At 32.9% G+C, this 23,830-nt stretch overlaps 1 protein-coding gene across 1 annotated transcript; it reads left to right on the forward strand.

Moving 5' to 3' along the window:
* The first annotated feature begins 508 nt into the window (after positions 1 to 508).
* On the forward strand, positions 509 to 14,398 carry LOC123710387 (xanthine dehydrogenase/oxidase-like). The gene is made up of 15 exons (XM_045662242.1): positions 509 to 688; positions 1,587 to 1,756; positions 2,281 to 2,441; positions 2,933 to 3,300; positions 4,043 to 4,266; positions 4,773 to 4,875; positions 5,256 to 5,383; positions 6,229 to 6,807; positions 7,078 to 7,577; positions 8,125 to 8,308; positions 9,063 to 9,258; positions 9,543 to 10,309; positions 12,149 to 12,341; positions 12,585 to 12,695; positions 14,024 to 14,398. The coding sequence occupies exons 1-15, from the start codon at positions 646 to 648 to the stop codon at positions 14,092 to 14,094; spliced, it is 3,798 nt and encodes a 1,265-aa protein (XP_045518198.1). The 5' UTR covers positions 509 to 645; the 3' UTR covers positions 14,095 to 14,398.
* The last annotated feature ends 9,432 nt before the right edge of the window (positions 14,399 to 23,830 follow it).

The following is a 23,830-nucleotide window of genomic DNA, read 5'->3' on the forward strand; positions in this document are numbered from 1 at the left end:
CTATATTATAGTGCGATAACCTCCTTAGATAATTTCGTAAACAAGAGTAACTTATTTGATAATAAATATTTGATCTTAATAATATTGGTTTAAATTTGTTTACGTCGGAACAAAATATAAACACGAATTTACATCGTTTACTAAATTTACATTTCTATCGTGGAGAGACCATAACATAATATATACGACATCTATTGTCGGAAGATCTATATCTAAGTTATTTTTATTTACATATCTATTATTTAAAGAAGTTTTACTTTCTCTTATTGAACAGAGGGCAAACGGGCAGGAGGCTCAATGCCAGAGGGTTCGTGAGTGGATTAGACTAAGTCGAATTGGTTCGGGAATACTTCAGATTGTGCGACATAAACAAGTACTTAATATATCGCTCGTAAAGAGAGGTATAAATTCAGCTCTTACACTATGCGCATGACCCCTGGACTATACATAGAATTACTTAAATTGCCACATTTGTTAATACATGTTATTTCTTAACAGAATTGTCGGGTGTATGGTCAAAGTTTTAATGACAGTCATGCGTGTCACGACGGTTAAAAATATATATTTAGGAGTTTGACATAAGCACTGTGTTCAGTCTTGGTTTACAAGTGAATCGGTAATTTGTAAGCTCAGTGATTTGTCAGAATGGATAAAATTGTTTTTAAAATTAACGGGAAAGAATATAAAGGTAAGTTCTTCAGATACCCAGTATAAAGCCCTTTAGACCAGCAAAGATTTTTAGCAAACTGGGCTGTTATTTTGAAACCCATAATAACACCTAGTTTGAAGAAACTGTCAATTAATAAAAGCTGTGTACCATTTTTGGTACGTAATAAATGTTATCGAATCAGCAAATTCTTTCTAAAATTACGTAAATTGTTAATTATTTTTATTATTACTAAGTAGGTTAAGAAAATTGTAAATACAGTATGATTGTTATGTTTAGTTACATGAATAAATATAATATTATTTTGTTATATATATTTGTTTACTAATTTATTTTAATTTTATAACTGTACTAGGTTCTCCCGTAAACTTAGTGTAGTATATGATTTATTACTGTACTATTTAAGAGACACTTAGCTTTTTTGGAATAAAAACCTAAGTTAATTTTTTATATCCTCAATGAATAAATAAATAAAGCGGTATTCGAGTTTTGTGCTTAGCAACATATATTACGATTCACCTTCATTTACAAAGATTAATGTATAAGTATTTATTTATCTTCATTAAACACATTTGTTATTCATTAAAGTCCTAATAATAATTTAGCTAGATAACATATAATTGTAAAAAAAGTAGGTGGAAGGTATGTACAAATAATATTTCACTAGATATTAATTCTTTACCTATACGCTTGGACTGAGATTGTACGCCATTCTTTGATAATCGCCTCTGTGCCTATACGGTTCATTTTTGAAATTAAGACAAGCCGGCTTTGTCACTATTTTTGTCTTCACTGTAGGAGCAAGTGATAACCTACATTATAATAAATATCTATTGATGTACAGACGTGATTCGAACGCACGACCCGAAAGTCGTACACTGCTTCAATAAAAATATATGTAGTTTTACATTACTTTCAGTCGGTGGCGAATATCCTATCGACTTTACACTCAATGAGTTCATAAGAACAGTAGTAGATCTACGTGGTACAAAAGTCATGTGTCGACAAGGTGGCTGTGGAGCGTGTATCGTCACCGTGAAAGCCTCCACGCCACCAACTAACGAAATCAAAACTTTCGCGGTAAATTCTGTAAGTTGAAGTTAATCTTAGAATAAACAAAGTATTTTATTTCCGATTTGTTTTTCATACTAGGTTGTACTAGGTTCATCGCATGTATATTGAAGAAAATAAGCAAATATTACATTTGTGACTTTTTAAATCTCAGATAGCTTAATATTATGATATTAAACTTTCCTTACGAGATTCTTTAATTTAAAACACCTGTAACCGCATCACTAACACCAAAATAAGAGGAGAATTCTCTTTCATTAAAACAATTATGTCCTTTTTATCGTTATCTTAATACTATATCTAACAGTTGTCACGTATTCGTCAGTGTAATATCTACAAAATAACATATATATCAATATTTTTTAATGACGGATTCATCATTTTGTTGCGAATCTAAATGATTAAAAGATATAATTGTAAATTTGCCGTATTGCAGTTCTTGGTAGTTGAAATATATAGCACTAAATTAATTTTGATTACAAACAAGAAAGTACCGCCAAATGGACTATTTCAAGGCCTAACATTACTAAAACAATTTGCAGTGTTTAGTATCAATATTTTCCTGTCACGGTTGGGAAATAATAACAGTTGAAGGTATTGGAAACAAAAGAATCGGATATCACGAAATACAAAAACGACTTGCAAAATTTAATGGCACTCAGTGTGGATTCTGTTCGCCTGGTTGGGTCATGAGTATGTACAGGTAAAAATATTTTATTATTTAATTAGAAATTAACATTAAAAATAATTCTAATAGAACTGTTATAATTACAATGGAGTTTTGTGTCTTAAATATATGATCACTTATTCACTTACTAAACTTTCATAAATATAGGTTCATTACAGTTAAATCCGCTAATAGACCCGCATAAAAGTATTATCAATTCTAGAAAATAACAAGTTATAATACACATTCATGATATATATAATTTCACTGATAATGCAAGAATAATCATAATATTATGTATCAGTCCTTATATAAACTTTATATTATGTGTTCAATGATTTAATTTCTTTCAAAATTAAGCGTAATTTCTACCTTAATTCTATTTTCTTTCAATCTACCAATACCCAGAATAACTCTTGGACAGACGCTTAACACATTTAAACGTGTTGTAATAAAAATGATAGGAACATACGCAATCTGAATATGGCTTTCTTTAACATTTTTAATATTACGTATACAAATTTCAGTTTATACGAATCAAAAGGAAAATTGGTTACCTCAGCAGAAATAGAAAATTCATTTGCAAGTAATATATGTAGATGTACTGGATATAGATCGATAGCTGATGCTTTTAAGTCACTAGCTACAGATCCTAGTAGTGATATTAAACAAAAAGTTATAGACCTTGAAGATATTGCTAATACGTGTAGGAAATCTAATAAATGTGAAGACGAAGTTTGTGAAAATGGATGGTGTGTAATTGGATCTGATACTAATGTTAAAATTGAAATTGATTGTGATGGCCATAAATGGTTTAGAGTTAAAACACTGGATGATATATTTAAAGCTATGAAGAACGGTGACTATAGGCTTGTAGCTGGGAATACAGGACAAGGTATCCTTAAAATACAATTGTAATACTAACGAAAAAAAAATGAACGACTCCAATATAAGAGTCTTTCGTCCAGCTTTGAATTGTACCCTTTAGAGTAGAGAGTCTTGAGTCATGAGGTTCAAGTACACGGGCGTTAATTAAAGATTTTAGTTGACGCCTGGTGATAGTACCTTTTCCTCCTCGATTAATAAGTATCGCAATATAGAGATGAAATGCTGCCAGCATTAAAGGTGCCACAGGGACCAAACCTTTTAAATTTGTTTTAATTCTATTTATAATAAACAAAGAAAATAAAAAATAGCCTTTATTTAAGTACACTATAATTACACTAAATCCATGTCGTTTATGTTTTCACTAGTACTCGACCTCCGACGGATGAAGGCTTCCTCCAGCTTCTTCCATTTGTCCCTATTCCTTGCGATAATTTAGTACAAATGTTTCTACGCTATCCCTTTTATTTCATTTTCCCAAGTTTTTGGTGGGCAACCTCCCTTTTTTTCCATTGGGCTATTCCAATTAAGGGTCTTTTTGATCCATCTGCCAATTTTTTTTTCAATTTTTAATTATTACTATTTTAAGAATATTGTTGTTATCATAAAGTATATTTTTCCTTACAGTACCTACCTAAATAGAATACTTTCAGGACTTAAAAATTGATCTTATTTAATATATAATATTAGTTTATTTTATTAAATTATTGACCTGCTGATATGATTAGTAATGAAATTTATATTTGATTCAGGTGTATATTCATATGAAAACGACGCAACTAACTTGATAGATATAACAAATGTTGCTGATTTAAGGGGCTATGATCAAGAAGTTAATTTAATATTAAAAGCAGCAATGACATTGACAGAAATGATGGGTGTGTTCCTTCAACTTTCGGAAGTAAACGAAGACTTTTCTTATTTAAAACAATTTTGGCGACATTTAGATCTTGTTGCCCATATACCAGTAAGAAACGTAAGAAAACCATTCTTTTTTATCGATCATTATTTTACTTAGATTTACGAGATTTTGAAATAATATCGACTAAATGTCTGCTGGGCACAATTGTAACGTTAAGCGCTCGATAATGCAATTAAATGTAATTATATAATCCAGTAACGCTATATGGCCTCAGACTGCATTTATTGTTGGACAGCTTTCTATGCCTGATACAAAGAATTAATTTGATATTATTATGTATGCGTCACCATACAGGGTTAAATAAAACCATGTTAATGGCATGATGAAAAAATCTATAGCGTGAAATAGAACGCGCATCTTCCGGGATAAGCGTCACATGACAATAGACCAACCCTTTTCTCACATTGTTAGTATTGTCTCACGTATATTATTTCAAAATCGTATCTACTAAACTTGATACTTCCTTAGCAATGTTCCGAACTTTGATATATATAACTAACTGTTACATTATTATACAAAAGGAAATCGTTTAAAATTTTTAATCTTGGCCTTTTTTTTAGACGGGCACTCTTGCTGGAAACTTATACATGAAGCACACTCACCCCAGTTTTCCATCTGATCTATTTCTGCTTTTTGAGACAGTGGGTGGAATGATAACTATTGGTAAATGTATTTAATAAACTTAACTACTTTTAAACAAGCTTAATCAAATTGCTCTTAACATTTGACGTAAAAGTGTACGTGTATAGTTTATTGTATTACATTCGTTACATCTAAGATACTGATTCCAATGTTAATATATACGTAACAATTAAAGAACATAAATAATATATATGGGCGGTAATACCGTTGCGGTTCACTATCACATTTTGGGATCGTGTAAAACAAAAACTCAACGTCTTAATCGGGAGCACAATCGTTATTAGTGGGTAGGAAATACCAGCGCTGGATAGAATGTAACTAATTAATGCATGTAATGCTTCAACAAGTCACAAAGGATAGTCCTTTAATTGTAGTTTTAACCAATTAATTTATAAGTACAGCTGAAGGTGTTGGGAAAAACAGAATAATGTCATTCCCGGACTTCATGCAATATGATATGAACAAGAAAGTAATAGTAAATGTGCTTCTACCTCCACTGTCGACCTGCTGTCTAGTGAAAACCTATAAGGTAAACATTTGTTCCTAGTTTAAAGTAACTGAAATTCTGTTCCGTAGCCGTTGAAATATTAAATCGTAAAGTTTTGATTGACGGTGATGGTGGTGGTAATAAAACTGTATGTAACAATAAATCACGACTTTTGATGTTCTGTGATGACAGCGATAGATGAAGGCATATAGTAAACCTACCAATTGTTGTGTTTCATGTAAACAAATAAAATTAAACTATAATACACAGATTTAAATTTCATAATTTGAACGGTATCGATATACGCCAGGACTCCGTAGATTATGTAACTAAAAAAAATGTGTGCGTGGACTAGTGTACACACGTGAGTAGTGAAACTTCTTTACGACCTTATTTATCGATAAATGATCTACCTATATGCAACTTTACAGAAATTAGTTAAATAAATTAGATAAAGTTTAACAAAAGGTTTTTATTACCATAGACATCAATACAAATAATACAATTATTTTACCTTATTACTACTAAGATTATTACAGAATTTCATTAATTGTAATATAATTATGACAATCATTGTTATCGTTATTATATATTTTTGCTATTAATGGCTTCGAATATCTTCGAATCAAACGTGGTAGGGACAAGAAAAAGATGACACGTAACGGAAAAATGTGACGAGTTACCCAAAAATGTGACGGTATTTTTTTTTTGCAACGCCAATAAAGAGTTACACTTCAAATTTTTTTTCATATATATTACTACTGGGTGTCAGCAATAACTTAATAATAATGAAATGGTATAGAAAACATACATTGTACAGTATGTAACGAATGATGACGAGTAATGAACGCGAGGATTATTTAATATTAATTAATTTCGCTTTGCAGATTATGTCTCGGAGTCAAAATGCCCACGCTATCGTAAACGCTGGGTTTATGTTTCAATTGCATAGGAATTCACAAATACTCGAAAAGGCTACTATTGTGTATGGCGGTATATCACATACATTTATCCATGCATCTAAAACAGAACAGGCTTTAGTAGCTAAAGATCTATTTACGAATGAAACATTAGAGTTGGCTTTAAAATCATTATCGGAGGAGGTGAATCCTGAAATAATAGAACCAGAGCCATCGGTTGGCTATCGAAAGATGTTAGCTGTAAGTCTTTTTTACAAAGCTATATTGAGCTTATGTCCCCAGGATAAGATGAATCCTGTATACAAATCAGGTGGGGACGTTATTAAGCGAGAAGTTTCTAAAGGAAGTCAATATTATGATAGTGATCAGTCAGTTTGGCCATTGAATAAGCCGGTGCCGAAGATCGAAGCGATATTGCAGTGTAGTGGGGAATTGGTATATGCAAACGCTTTACGAAAGCAAACAAATGAAGTGTATGCTGCATTTGTAACGGCCGATGTTACTCCAGGGAGTATTATTAACGATTTTGATACGACTGAAGCTTTTGTAAGTACTCATCCATAAATAAAATGTTAGTACTAGTACGAGCTTTTAAAAATGATTCTACTGTTGTGAAAGAGGATATGTTTAACTTACATGTTTCAAACCAGATTAAAGTTATTATATATAAGTTGTTGCTGTATTTTATTTTTATTAAAATTATTAGGTAAATTCCTTCAGAATCTACAAAATATTTTAGTCATAACTAGGATTATTTTTCACTGACTAGGATGCTTACCCATCAAAAACAATGAAATATCATTTTTTTACTTTCAGAAATTACCAGGTGTTACAGCTTTCTATACACCAAAGGACATTCCAGGTGAAAATACGTTCACACCAAAAAATGTGCCCCTAATTATGATCGAAGAAGAAATTTTGTGTTCTGGAAAAGTCATGTTTCACGGACAACCGGCTAGTATAATAGTAGCAAGCAGAGAAAAAACAGCTTTAAAAGCAGCGAAGCTTGTTAAAATCAATTACAAAACAATAAATAAAAACAGACCTTTACTATCAGTCGATGATGTTATGAATTCACCAGAGAAGAGCACAAGGATTATAAAGAATCAAACTATAGAGCCCACAGATTTAGGAAATGACGTCAAAAAGCAAATTAAAGGCGAATTCAAAATGGCCGACCAGTATCATTTTTATATAGAACCACAGACATGTATAGCAAAGCCTACTGATGATGGCATGGAAGTATATTCTTCTACACAATGGTTAGACCTCACAAATATCGCTGTTGCCCAAACCTTAAATGTTCCTGTTAACAGGTATTATTATTATTAGAGTTTTATTTATTAATCCATATAATTGGTTAGTAAACATTTCTTAATATAAGTATTAGTTGTGTTAGTACTCGTATAAGTTGTAAAAACTTCATTTAAATTAGATTAAAAGCCCCCCTATATTTTTCCGTTTCTCTTTTTCTTCACAATGCAAGTTCTAAGTGTCTTAGCGTTTTGATTATTTTAAAAACTAACCTTTAGAATTGTCGTCCAACTTGCTCGTTGCACTTAGCGAATACTGTATTGTTTACGGGAATGTGAGTTTACTACAGTATTTCACTGACTGACTGTCTCCTGCGGCTCACAACTGCCAAATGTATTAGTAAAGTATTAGACAACTCAACTTAGGGTACATTTAGCAAAGAACACACCAATTCTTAAAAGGCCGGCAACGCACTTGCGAGCCCTCTAGCATTAAGTGTGTAGTAGTGTTTTAATGTGCGGGTGGTATCACTTAACATCAGGCAAACTGCTTGACCGTTTGCTCTGTTCCATAAAAAAAATATTTACTATTTTATTACACGTATTTCAGTATAAATGTTATCGTTCAAAAAGTGGGTGGAGCTTATGGTGGTAAGATCACTCGCGCAACGCAAGTCGCATGCGCAGCAGCTCTTGTGGCACACTTGCAAGGAAACACTTGCAGAATGATCCTGCCTTTGCAAGTAAATATGAAATCTATCGGAAAGAGACTTCCCACACAAAATTCATTCGAGGTAACGCCTTTTCATGTTTATAAATAATATTGTTTTATACAGTCAATAATTTTACTACCGGTTTACTACCAAAAAGAAGTCATGGCCTTTTAATATGCTATATGTGATATAGGAAAATAAGTCAATATGTTAGGAAAAGGTTTATTTATATAAGGAAGTCTTATTTGGAAAAACGCCCGACGTTCAGCTATAATTATAAGGTTTTATGAACATTTCTAATCATACTTACTAGACTGTATAATATACTATGCGTTAGAAATGCATAGAAGAAATAAAAGTCCCTGAAAGAATTTATGACCAATAGTCAAATGAGCATGCGCATCAAGAGAAAACTTTTCGACACGTGTATCCTAAAAAATCTCACATACGGCTGCGAAATATGAGTATTTACCAAAGCAACATATGTACGTACTCCTATTTCATGTCTCCTGCTGATAGAAATCAACATATCATCTGGAACATGGTGTAATGGTTGCAGCTCCTTACAAACGTTGTGTAAAACAAAAAACTTGACGATTTGAAAGAGTTGCGGAGGGTTAATTGCAAGTTCTTCTCTTCCGTTCTACGCCCTTGATTTGAGTACTGGCAGTAAATGTAAAATTAGCAGCATTTCATATATATATTTTTGACGTTCATTAGTGTATATTGTTACCTATATGAAATTATTTTGAATTTAGAATTTTTGCTTTTGAATTATTGCAGTCACACCAAGACTTCTTTTTATTACTTTTATTTAAGTAATGTTTATTTGTAGGTTGGAGTGGATGATAACGGACTGATTCAATACCTTAAAAACACATTTTATCAAGACAAAGGACATTCAATTAATGAAATCCTCTTCCCGTTAACAATCGCCCATTCGTTTAGTTGTTATGATACAAAACGATGGGGAATTGAGGCTAATACAGTGCTGACTGATAAACCATCGAACACTTGGTGCAGAGGGCCAGGTAATCTATAACTTCCTTACACCATACTTTGATAACCTAATACTGCGAGATAAACTATTAAATATATAGGATTTCTAACAGCTATCTAGATGCTCCTACATCACGAATGAACATAATAAGTTTCAGTAATAATTAAAATATTTAAACAAGAATAATTCGCCCTTAAACAAGATATATTTTTTCAGTGTCTTTTACATTAGGCGAGTTCTTTTACCTCTAACGTATATATATATATAGTTAATAGTATATATGTAGTTAATATTGTTTAAATAAATGACATTTAGGTTCCACCGAAGGCGTAGCCATGATCGAAAACATAATGGAGAAAATCGCTTTCGATACGGGAAAAGATCCCACGCAGGTACGAATTGCAAATATGGCCAAAGAAAACAATCCGCTTATCGATATGATAGCCCAGTTAAAAACAGATTCAGACTATAACAGCCGTTTGCAGAAAGCAACCGCATTTAATGAACAAAATAGATGGAGAAAGAGAGCCATAAAGATTCTGCCAATGCGATACAATGTAACATATTTTGGTAATTACAATTCGATTGTTTCCATCTATCACGGTGATGGCAGTGTTGTTATAATGCACGGAGGTATCGAAATGGGACAGGGCCTTAATACCAAAGTTGCCCAAGTATGCGCATATACATTAGGTGTACCTTTAGAGAAAATCAGTGTCAAAGCTTCCACAAGCTTCACATCCCCTAACACAATGACAACTGGAGGTAGTATTGGTAGTGAGTGCGTGTCATTTGCGACGAAGAAAGCATGTGATATATTACTTGATAGGCTAGCACCAATAAAGGGTAAGGGTGATATGCCGTGGGAGGATTTGATAACTGAAGCTTTTAAAAAGGAAATAGATTTGCAAGCGACTTACATGTACTCTGCTATAAATGATGATGTCAAGCCGTATCATATATACGCAGTGTGTGCGTTGGAAGTCGAAGTAGATATCTTAACAGGAAACCATAATATAATCAGAGTAGATTTACTTGAAGACACCGGTCGAAGTCTGAGTCCATTAATTGATATAACTCAGGTAAGTAACTTTAAAAGAATCTAGTTTAAAATCAGTATTAAAATATTCAACGTAGCCACAGTTCTATGAATAATTGAGTAGATATTGAAAGTTAGGGGAACTTTAATTAGGTATTATTTATTAATGGATTCCTCGGTGTAGATTTTTGTGGTAAATTTAGTTTCTTTGAGAAATCATCAGAGGGTACCTCGAATATCACTTGTGAATTGCTGGTCAGTGTCAGGTTTGCAAAGAATGGGCGAACTTCGCAAACGCTTTTTTAAGATTTCTCAACAAATATAGTCTTTAATTATTGTAAGTGAATAAATAAGTAACGGTTAGGTGTAACCAAGGTAAGGTCAATTATATTGACTTTACCAATAGGGATTTGAAAACAAATAATATGAAAAATTCAGAAGCCTTCCGTTTGAAGTTATTACTTCTGCAAAGAGCCAGTTACCATTGAGCATATACGTATACACTCCACGCTAATAATATTAGGTCCTTACATATGAAATTGGCGTTTTGTCGTACTGGCCACTTTGACCTCAAATACCTCCTCTTTGGTTAGGAATTTCAAATTCAAATTTATACAGCTATTTACTCATGTATTTGTGCTTCGATGACCGTCATTCATTTGTTTTTTCTTCTGTTTTTTTCTGTTTGCGTCACTCATTTTACAAAATGGAAAACTTAAAGTATCGCATTATTTACGAGTACGAGTTCCGCCTGGCACTAGTGCTGCGGACACGACTCGAAGGGTGAATGATGTGTATGGCGATCATGTTGCAAAAGAAAACACAGTTCGTTTTTGGTTCCAACGTCTTCGTTTGAAATTTCGACCTGCAGAACAAGCCCCGTGGACGACCTGAGACCCAAGTTGATAATGAAGTATTGAAGGCTATTGTGGAAGCGGATCCATCGAAAACCACGTCCAAGTTAGCAGCAGGCTGCGGTGTTAGTGATAAAACTGTTTTAATTGACTTGAAGCAAATTGGGAAGATTAAAAAGCTTGAAAGGTGGGTACCTCACGAATTGACTGAAGCAAACCTGCAAACGCGCGTCGACTGCTGCGTTACATTACTGAACCGGCACAATAATCATTACCTGTGATAAAAAATGGATTCTTTACGATAATCGGAAGTGCTCAGCGCTATGGTTGGATTCTGGCCAACCAGCCAAATCCTGCCCCAAGCGAAAATTAACCCCAAAAAAGTAACTTGTAAGCGTTTGGTGGACTAGTGCCGGTATTGTTCATTGCAGTTTTCTCAAATCTGGCCAGACTATTATGGCTGATGTCTATTGTCAGTAATTGCAAACCATGATGGAAAAGCTAGCGGCTAAACAACCTAGGCTGGTCAATCGTTCCACGCCACTGCTACTTCATGACAACGCTAGACCACACACTGCACAACAGACGGCTACCAAATTAGAAGAGCTTCAATTGGAATGTCTAAGACATCCTCCGTACTCCCCGGACCTTGCTTGGAAATTTGGACAACTTCTTGCAAGGGAAAAAAATTAACTCTGATGGGGCAGTCCAAATCGCCTTCACAGATTTTATTGATTCCCGTCCGACTGGTTATTTAGTAAAGGGATCAATACCTATGAGATGGCAAAAGTGCATAGAAAACAATGGTTCATACTTTGATTAATTAAATATATTATATTTAAAAATATTCGACTTTTTGTTCCTCCCATACAATACGCCAATTTCATATGTAAGGACCTAATATTTTACTTTGTCGGTGAGAATAAAGAAAAAATTATATAACGGGAAGTTTATATACAGTTCCGTATACGTAATTATTTTACTTGGGTTATAAAAGTGTGAAAATATGTGAAAATATTTTACCTCAGATGGAAGGAGCATTTGTAATGGGCCTAGGATATTGGACATCTGAAAAACTGGTGTATGACACCAACAACGGAAGACTTTTGACCGATGGTACGTGGACCTATAAACCACCAGGCCTCAAAGATATACCAGCTGACATGAGGATTTATTTCTCAAAAAACTCTAGAAATGAATTCGGAGTTTTACAGTCTAAAGGTAATAAAAAACTAGTCTTCACTACATTACACTTGTTTCTTTTACCAAATTGTTCTTGTTCCTCTCTCCTTGATCTTAACAGATCAGCCGTCTTTGATTAACTGTCATTATTTTTTGCGTATATCCGATATCCTAACAATATTCACCTTTACAAACAATACGAATAAGCAGTTACACGTTTGACGACTCGACCTACACTGCTGTGCGATCACAACTGAGCGATATTTTTTAAATATATTTTAGCCACTGGCGAGCCGGCTCTGTGCCTAGCAACGATCGTAATACATGCGCTCCGTGAAGCGGTGAGGTCCGCGCGTTTAAACGCCGGATATCCAGATCAATGGTTTCAAATTGGTACGTATTTCAATGTTCAATTATTGGGGCACAATCATTTTGATACTGGTTATATCTCATAAGGCCTTCCTGGACGAAGCTTGCCATAATCTTAAGTAATAAAACTTGCTAAAAATGCTAAAATAGTTATTTGTGTTAATTTTAATACGATTTTAACAGTTGCCTAATGGGCTAGTCAGACACACTTCTGTGCCATGGATTGATTTAGGCTTTAGATTGTCTTTTGTGTTATTATGAAACAATAATTATTTCGCCGCCCCGAACCTCCGGATGAGATGTCATTTGTTACGACTAAATTTTTTGTTTTAAAAATGACACAATTTGAAAGTAAACTATAACTTGATTGTTTTTAAATTGGTTTATTAAAGACTCAGTACTTATAAAAGCGAAAGGTAATGAAATGCAGAAAACCGCTGAACACCTCAGGTTATATTTCATTTATAGCATGGTTGTTTAATTAGTAATTAGGTTAAAGCGGTTTAAAGAGGTCTAAGGACTCTCGAGAGTTTGTTTGAAAGTACTAGTACTTTATTTTTTCAATGCTATTTGAGAAAGTAGCAAGGTGCTACAGGGTATATCTTTTAAAACTCTTCCTCATTAAAATTTCTTAACCATATCCTATCCTGCTCAATTGTGACTTTTGTTATTCTTGTATTTTTCAATCTTTTGTATTGCATCGAAATTCATGAATCCATGTGATTAACTTTTAAGTTTACATTATTATTATTTTTGTATTATTTTAGATTAACGTTGTTGATTCTCTATTTTTAATAAGATTTGGTTATGCACTTTTTGCACTGTACCACTTACTAGGGTTGCCTGGAAGAGATCGCTTGTTAGCGATAAGGCCGCCCGTTGCATCCCTTATAATTTTTATATTATTTGTTTTTCCATTAAAGTAACAAAACCTAAATAAATATATGACCTAAATATTATTTTTCGCCATCGTCTATAGATTGAGGGTAGAATATAAAAGATATGTACAGACGGTTATCGCCGTGTATTTGACGTTCCTATTATCACAACAAAATTATTTTCTTTTGAAATTATATTAATTTTTGTAAGGGCGAACGCCGTCAAATAGGTACACCTATAATAATATAAACAATACATTTATGTGGTGAATATTATCACAAAAAAAAGCTTTGGTAGGGCAGTCCGAAAACCCTTACCAAGCTTTTATTATTTAAGTTAATGTTTATAATTAATTTAGTGGTACTTCAGGCTATTTTATAGTTGTAGACTCATTTGTTTTATATTACATAATTAGCTTATAATATGTCTTTTAGACAAAGAAGTTCACATGAAATGTATTCTTTTATTTTCAGAAAACCCATGCACAGTCGAAAACATTTTCATGGCAGTCGGGCACAAAATTGAACACTTCAAGTTAAAATAGGATTTCTGCTTTAAATCATTATTTACTATATACGTAGATGCTGATTGATAAATGTTTATAGTTATATTTGATTTTTTTAATTTACTTACTGTGTTTCGTTAACAATTACCAAGTAATTTCTTCATAAAACCTATCATTAAGTATCTTAAGTGAGCAATTCAGTTGTTGTATTTTAAATTATGTATGTAACATAGCGGGCATTTTCGAAAGGGTTAAGGTGGGGATTGGCCAAAAAAGGGTTCGAAACACTGCTCTAGAGTATTGGATGTTAGTCTTAATTTAAGCGTCATTTTAATAAATAATTATATACAACAAAAATATTGTTTAAATTCCATGATTCTAATATTATAAGGGTTTAAAGTTTAAGTAAGCCTTACCGATAAACACCTGTCAACTTAATAGAATAATAGAAATTAAACTTTATTAAAAAGGTATTAAAAGACTAGAAAAATGAGAAGACAGTAGTTATAAAAAAATGTGTGCGTGTACACACGTAAGAAGTGAAACTTCTTTATGACCTTTTTTTTAGAAAAATGATCTACTATATTCAACTTAACAGAAATTGGTTAAATAAAGTTAACTTAGATAAAGTTTAACAAAAGGCTTATATTATCATAGACATTCATACAAAGAATACAATTATTTAATTTTACCTTATTACTACTAATATTATTACAGAATTTCATTAATTGTAATATAATTACTACTATCATTTTTCTCGTTATTATATGGCTTCGAATCAAACGTGGTAGAGAGAAGAAAAAGATGGCGCATAACGGAAAAATGTGACGGTTAATTTTGTCCCAACGCCGATAAAAGACGTTTCACTCCAAAAATGTGGCACTACAACCTTTTAGATTTATCTATTTGTTTCGGGATCATTTGTTTTTTGCCGTTCCCCTTAGCGTACGAGCGGGAATTAAACGCTCACAGATAAAAAAATCATAGGTGCACACCGAACCTACGACCTCAGGTATGAGAGTCGCTCGCCGAAGCCACCACGCTATTATTTGTGAAATTAAAATTACTTCATTACATTTTACATGGTGTCAATTCTCGAGATGTCTGAATTTACGTTTGAAACAAACATCATGTTTATGGTAGAAATTTTCTTTATGTAATAATAACGGAGGCAATCACCTGATGTTGAGTAATACCGCGGGTCATGGACACTCCCATTGCATGAAGACACACACATACGTTGCTGGCCTTTTAAGAATTGGTAGACTCTTTTCTTGAACGAGCCTTAGTTGATATTTTTCGGAATTACTTCAGTGGACTGCTGGTTCCAGATAGTGTTGGTGCGCGATAAAATTTTATCCATTTGAGAATTCTTAACACTGTATTTCCTTTTATTTCCAAGTGATTGAAATATGCACTATAATATTTTATGTGTACATACCACGTGTACCCCATACATATATAAACTTTACTTATATTAAAAATACCATTGTAATAATATAGTCTAAGTACTTCAATTAAAAAACAAGCTACAAACTTTTTAGGTCTCGGCCGCAAATTTCCGTATCTATTTCACGATAATTTGTCAATCAATCAATCAAATTGATCAATCTAATAGGCAAGTAGGTGCAGCAGCCTGACACACGCCTTCGGGTCTAAGGCCTTCCTTCACTGTTCGAGCGAATGTTAAATACGCACTTAGTAGTCCATGACTGCACAGCCGGGGATCGAAGCTACGACCTAAGGGATGAGAGTCTCACGCTGAATCCACACTGCTGTAGTTTAAAGCAACGTTTAAACGAAAGAGCTCGTCTCTATCTTTTCCTAATTCTATTTTTAATCAGTTGCGGGAATCGTTTTTATAAAATGAAATTTGCAAACTGAACAACGTTTACACGGCTTCCTGTATAGCTTTTTTCCTTGTTTCGTATTTTTATGATGCTTTGTTAAACAAGCTGCATTGTTATGATATTATAAGAAATCTACAATTACCTTTTATTTTTTAACAATAAACCCATTGCCAAACTTAGGTATTACACTGGTCTCATTATTTATTAAATAGCTTGGTGGACTGTTCCTCCAATAAAGGGAGGATACTCGATCAGTCTAACAACTGACTCGCCGGATCGAAGGCCCCAGTGGTTAAATCGAGACGTTATTATTGCATTTTGTATGACGTCGTTGTGCGACGTGCGTTGCCGTGATTTGTCAGCGCAGATTGTAGATTTCGCTACAATGCAATGTAATTTAACACAATAATTTTATTTTATATAACAGGAGGCTAATGGATAGGAGGCTCACCTGCTGATAAGTGCCAGGTGACATTGACATTGCCAGTGACATTGCCAGGCTCGCATGTGTGTAATCAGCCTAAAGTTAAGACATTTAACCCCTTTTGTTTTATATGTATCTTCTATTACTAATTTATAAAGTATTAGTTATAGTTAAGTTGTGTATATGTCGTTGTGTTGTTGGTGTTGCTAATTCTTTATTAGTAATGTAACGGACAAAGTATTTATATTTTGACAAATTGAACTCGATGGAAGAATACAATTTAACATTACTATCTAGTCTAATAACTGATTTAAAACTAACCTAATTTACTTTAAAATTTCCTTTCTTGTGTACCATATTTATCTACTTACCACTGTTCAGCACTTAATTTTAAGGTGCACACACTCGTAATTCACAAATTCAAATTGTTTTGTTATTTTCAACCTTCACCCTAGGCCCACGGTGTCAAGAAGTAAGCTTATTTAACGGTTTACATAAATTGACATTTTAAGTGACGTTTTCAGGAATCATGGTCATCGATAGACTTTTGAATCCGTCAAATTTTTATTTAAGTCATAATCTGTAAACAAGTCGAGTTTATTCCGGTTGCAATCGTTACCGTGTGAGGCTTTCTCGCCGATTTACCTCAGATCTAAATATATCAAAGTCAAAGGTATGTTGATCAAATTCTTGAGATCGGAAGCGCTGACAAGCATCGCTTTGAATGGAAATTATGAAAAGCGATCGGTGATACTATTATCGTTTCGTTGAAGATAATGACTTAATCTATTAAAATTATTGAGTTCGCCCAAGGAACTAAACGATCTTAAATATATTTATACCTATCTATTATAAATGAAGTTACGTGAATTTTCAAAAATAATCATGTCGAAATTCGTTTTCACATTACGCATTAAATTTATTTTTAAAAATTTCCCGCTATAAATATTCAGACTGCAACAATTATGACCAACACCGAGGTTAAGTATATACTTAAAGAAATATGTATACCTACCAAAAACAATACATATTTATAGCGATGGAATCCACTCCTTAAAATATTAAGATCTGTGTGGGATCTGTTCATTCAAATATAAAAACTCAAATCCTTACGAAAAGCACTCCAACGAACAATACTGTGCCAAACACGGCTACTAAGTAGCTTTTATCCCAAAATATCTTGTAGTATTTGTATTTGTAACAGCCTTAAAATATAAACATGTTTTGAGTTCATGATAGAATGTTATAGCGAATAAGATGCTTGTTTATTTGTAGTCAGACTGAAGGACATAATATTAGCGATACCGACGTTATTGTATGCAATTATGATTTAGTTTTCTCGATATCAGTAGGGCTAATGAGGAAACTTTGAGATCGCACGGCGTTAAAACTTAGCGTTGATATGGATATTGAAATTGCAGACGCAATTATAGAGTAACGTGAGTTTGAGTTTATACGTTTTTTAGTTCAGAAACAGAATCCTACTGATTACAGTACGTAAGAAACTATACCAAGTTTAATTCCGTATACAAGGAGAATAGAAACTTTTCTAGAACCTTCTTAGGCACAGATATTTCACTTACACATCAAATCACAATAAATGTCTATATCTAAGTTAAGGTAAAGAAAATTACATAGCATGGGCAAAGTTTATTGGCCAATCTTATAAAAATTACCTTCGTAAAATCAACTTACATAACTACAAATTTATGTGAAAGCGCAAGGGAAATCTGGACTTAGACAATTATGTTATAAAATATACGCAAAAAAGCGATAAAATTGGACTTTTGGGAGTATAAAATCAATAAATTGTGATTGAACTTTTGTTGAATACTATCGAGGCACGCGATGTATTTAATAAGCTGCATGTTTACTTTTTAAGCATAGCTTTTCGAACATTGAACTATTGGTCAAAGTAAAGACTTGCGGTGTCTTATTTTTATTTAAAAATGTAAAAGCTTTTGAATTCGCTTACAGAGAAGGTTTAGTAACAGTTGTTCAGTTGCTATTCCACAAAGTAAGTTACATTTCTTTACATTATGGTAGATCAAATGGTAAACATTTAGATATTTAACGATAAGTTAAGTTAACACTTATTTTTCGAACTACTTATGAACTTAAATTAAATACTTTTGAAAAGAAAAGGTTAATAAAATGAGAATGAAAAATTTACATCATAGCCACAGGTCATCACATTTTCATGTGCATTCCTTTTTAATACTAAAATAATGACTGAATAAAAAGTTAAAAAAAAACCATATTCGTTCATAGCCAAAAAGGACAAAATCAGTTCAAAGCAGATGACACAAATTCGTTAAAGCCTCAAGCTTTTTCGTAAAAATTAAATGTTTCAGTCCCCAGATTAAAAATGATAAATCCGGTAGATTTTTAAATCCTTTTCTCACGTTTTTAACAATGTGACAGGCAACAGGTAATCGCTCATATATAAAGGAAAAGCTCTGGGTGGTTTAGTAGGACGCCGGTCGCGTTAAGGTGCGGACGCGTACTGAAAGTAGTTAAACAATTTACGTGAGTGAAGTGAATTGGTTTTTGATTTATACAGGTGAGATATCAATTATTTTTGATAATTTAAATTAATATTATTATGGCTAATTTAAACAATAATTTTAAACATAAATTATACGGATAAAGGGTGTTTTACTAGCCCTTATTATACCCGGCATATAATTGTTCGTTGTAAAATATTTCAACTTCGTTAGTAGTCCATAAAACAATACTTGGTTACTCAACAATACATATATACGTAAGTTTAATATTAAAAAATATTAACCATATCATACGTGCAAAACTTCGTAGAAGTACTACGAACGTCTACGAGATCATTAATCTTCGATATCCAAAACATTACTCATTAATAGAATTTATAATTTCTTAAATATAGAAATGGTAAAGGCATATCATATTAAAAAAGTAGCTACTAAAATATCCACTAGAAGAAGTACGACAGCGACAGTACAGAGTAGAAGTAGCTACTAGAATATGTGCATAACGTTGTAGAAGTCCTACAAAGCTCTACGATGCCATAAATCTTCCTTTTAAAAAACAAAACACTGGTCATTTAGAGAATTATATTAATATTTATTCCTTAATTCTGAATGGTAAGAATTAAAATCTATTTAAAAAAAATTAGTAAGTTAGTACTAAATCGGTGAGGATTTTTGGGATTCACTTTAAATATTTTTACATAAGAAATTCTATCATTATTAACAATAATTAAAGAAGTTAATTTAATATAATTGCGATAAAGTTATTTATTTTCATAATTTTTATGAATTAGCAAGGAAATTGAAGTTTACTTTTAAAATTATGTATATGTATATTATATGGTAAATTCGATATGTCAATTTTATTTATATTGTAATAACTATCTCGTCTCGAGTATAATCAAGCCAAAAGTCACAAAGAAAATCACATTGAAATGCTAAGCTTCAAAGCATGGATAATATACAATACGAGTCTAATAAGGAAATCTCAGGTGGATTGATAAAAACGAAGTATTTTAATAACAGTCGGTGTTAAATGTCAGTCACCATAATATTGCAGTAAAAATTTATATTATTTAAATCCCTTGTGCTTTATTTTATTGCAGTATTTCGATAATATGCTAAATTTACTATTGAATTTAAATATGTTATGTTTTTCTGTTTATCCAGTGTTGACCCAGTTAAATAACGATAAAGGTGTTGCCAGGCTAAGATGAAGTAAGTCACTAAACTGGTATTATCGAAAGTCACGAATTCTCTTAGTTCTTATCCGGTACACTCTTGACAGAGCGGTCGTGATCGCAATATAGTAGTGGTATTAGATGAGGCAGTTGTTAAGCGCTTCTCGACTTTTCGCCATCGTTGCCTATTAGACGTCATCCTGATCCTGGTCCATTGAGTGAACCTCCTACGGCTTGATCTGATCAGTCCAACTCGTAGGTGACCTTCCTTCTGCGCGGTCTAGTGCCTTCCAGCTTTCCATTACCTTTTTAATTAATTGTAATACGTTATTTTTACTTGTGTATATATTTATAGAAGTTAGGTAGCAAACCGGCAGAAGGCTCACCTAGTGTCAAGTGATACCGCTGCCCATTGACACTCACATTGCCAGAAGGCAAGTGCGGCCTTTTAAGAGTGAGCACGCTCTTTTCTTGAAGACCCTTAGTCGAATTGGTTAGGAAATACTCCAGTTGGCAACTAGTTGACCATATAAATGTGGTTTCAGTTTTACCATACAAGTTTTGACAAGATCTTTATTCAGTGATATTTACGACTATTGTAACTAAATTTAAGTGCAATTTTCGTCGGGTTTAGTGTCGCAAATTACTTCCTTCTCAAGGTAACATTCTTCTCAGCTGCGGCATAAGTTTAGGAAACTTTTTTAATTGCAACTTTTTACACTCAAGATAATGAGAAATGTTTTACAGCGTTCGTAGAATAAAACACCGCTTATCTTTTATGTAAACACTTTAATATCTCAATTCATGGCCTACCTGTTTTTTATCACATTTTGATATTAAAATTAGGTTCAATTATTCCTTAAATAACTCTCATTTTCATTGCTAGTTTTGACAGTCTAACTAGACTTCAGGAAGTAATCGGATCAGGATTAACTAAACCTGACTTTGGACTTTTATTAGTATATATACAATACTATCGGCAAAATAATTAAAAAGTTATAATTAACAAATAAGTTATTAACATATTTATGTATAGTTATAATAGTCATATGTACTATATAATTGTAAGAGTATTTTTTCTTTTGCGAACTAGCGAACTGTAGAATCGACTTCCGTCTCAGGGAACTGAGAGTCGTTTCGCCTTAATATATTTTTTAGTCACCCTACCCTTTTATTAACTACATATAGAACATATTGCTATGCTACCCCATAAAGACTGTTTTCTATTCTGGTTTAAAAACCTTAGTACTAATAAAATATATTTTTTTATATTTGTCACAATTTTCTCTCCATAAAAATTTTCGTTAGAATTCAAGTTTTGCGCTTAGCAACATATTTTGCGATTCATTATTCTAGATATGCGTAATCCTACAGCTATCAAGAATTATATATAAAACAAACAATTACACTGAAAATATATCCAAAGATGTAATACATAATATTTACAAAAGGGAAATAACAATAAATTATTAAATACATTTAACTAAGTAATACCTAATTCGGCCGTGTGGTGTTATGGTGTAAAAGTGGTGGTACATACCACCGTTTTACAGTAACTTAAGGACACTCTTCTAATTATAATTTGTGTTATATTTCCTTCTTGAATTAATAAATAATAAACATAACTGTAAAACTATTTTTACATATATTCTCCAAGGCGGTCTTATACCTTAGCTGAGTTTCATTTTCGGACGTCAATACGTATCACCATCCGTATCACCTCGACGTCCGTCGTTCCACAACGTTTCTAAGGCACTTTTTGCCGCGACCCAACCGCTACATGGAACCAGCTGCCCGCTGAAGTATTTCCTAACTAATTCGATTTAGGGTCCTTCAAGAAAAGAGCGTACCAATTATTAAGACGCCAGCAACCCACTTACGAGCTTTCTGGCTATGTGAGGGGCAACAGTATTACTTAAAATCAGATGAGCCTCCTACCCGGTTGCCCCATATTACATTTTAAAAAAAACATGGGGCTGGCTTGACATCAAAAATGTATGATATACGAAACGGATCACTGGTCAGAAACAAAAATATGATAAAACATCGTTTCCATTTGATATTTTATGGTGAATAAATAAAAGACCCATACCATTGTTTTTGCAACACATTCAAGGGAAATTCCCAAACATAATACAAAAAAGAGATGATACTTACAAACTTGATGATACTTTTACAGCTTTAATAATAATAATTAATTGCAAGAATATGGTACACACACAATACACAATTTGTCTTTAAATGAATTTTACATTATAATGACTAATAAGTCATATGAATTGGTCAATTCTTATATTATTTGTATCGTACATATCATATCATACGTTATTAAATTTATATCAACTACAGTGTCTCACACACATAACCATTTATTAAATAATACCAAAGACCTTTCTAAAAGTCAATTTTTCTCTAGGACTCTAGTCTTTAGTAGATCCTTTAATTCTTTTGGTAAATTATTGCAAACCTTAATTGCCATACAGAAGGTGTTTTTCTTAAATAGTTCCAGATTTATTTTTGGCACAATATTATGGTTGACAGTTTCCCTTAGTTTTTAAGTTACTTTAACTATATTTATATACTATGACTAGATTTGAAAACTATACAAACATTTACATACTAAATATAGTGTTTCTAAATCAATCATAGTGTTGCAAAGACGAAATTGTGATTTTTGTATTGGATTATATAAACTAACAAACTTTATTCATTAATTGATCTAACGCTAGTCCCCACACAAAAAACCCCTGTGTCTCCCTAGTTATCTTCTAGGTTATGACGGAAAGTTTATTTAAGAATTTTTATTTTATTTTAATTCTACAAACTTCAAACAAAAAAATTAAGACCTTACGTATTCGTGAGTGTACGAGTGTGCGTGAGAGTGTATTCAAGAGAGTGGTTGAGAGTTGTCATAAGCCTTTCTTTTTCCTTGGCCCTCACCACCACCGGACTGACACCCCGGACTGCCCCAACACCGGCCCGCGCTCAACGACTGGAGCCAATGTCTCCTCGCGCGCTGCACCCGCACCAACATGTATTAGCATGGTGCCAAAACCAAAACGCCACCCGAAGGGGACATACGCCCCGAACGGGCCAAAGCTCACCCCTCTCGAGGGAGTATGTAGCAGGAACTACGACTGTCGTAAGCCTGCGCTGTGTTTGGATTGTCGAAACATGTAGTAAGGCTTCTATTGAATCAAAATCCAAATCAGCTAGCATAATTTTTATGTACTTTGTGAGTTTTAATCTTGATCGGGAGATTATTATAAAGAAATAAAATAAAAGGTTCGGCCAAGGACGGTGGGAATTAAAAACTTCTGTTCTTAGATGTATACGGATTTATTAGTCAATGGAGTTTGTGTTATCTTAAACAGGTCACTTAGACGTATAATGTATAGCTTTCTTACTAAGTTCGTTTTGTTTCTAAGTGGAGTTTGGAACCTCCTTAATCATATAAAATTAAATCGTTTTAGTTGTTTGTTCTAACCCAATAACTGGTATCATCTGTCCCTTGTTATAACGTAAACACAACTTGACAGAAGTACTTAAGTTGAAAGAGTGCAATTCGAAGATTTTATTTTTATGAATAATCGGGTAAGATAAAAAAGTTCTGATAAATTATAAAATATATAAAAACACATTAATGATTGAAACGATAAGAGCTATGACTGACCGATTAGTTTTTTAATATGCACGGGTAACCTTAAAGCTGGCTATTTTAGTTTAACCGGGAATTAACGTCAATAAAATACACAAGTGAATTACTTGAATTAAGCTTTTTAGTTTCTTCTACGCGTATTTGCTATAAGCCCTAAG

Source organism: Pieris brassicae, chromosome 1 (genome assembly GCF_905147105.1).
Source record: "Pieris brassicae chromosome 1, ilPieBrab1.1, whole genome shotgun sequence".
NCBI lineage: Eukaryota > Metazoa > Arthropoda > Insecta > Lepidoptera > Pieridae > Pieris > Pieris brassicae.

Bases quoted from the DNA above. Each gene is read 5' to 3' on its own strand.
- LOC123710387 (XM_045662242.1), top strand. From the start codon at position 646: ATGGATAAAATTGTTTTTAAAATTAACGGGAAAGAATATAAAG. The intron at 4,876-5,255 runs GTAAATGTATTT...TTATAAGTACAG, and splicing joins GGGTGGAATGATAACTATTG to CTGAAGGTGTTGGGAAAAAC. The intron at 9,259-9,542 runs GTAATCTATAAC...AATGACATTTAG, and splicing joins CACTTGGTGCAGAGGGCCAG to GTTCCACCGAAGGCGTAGCC.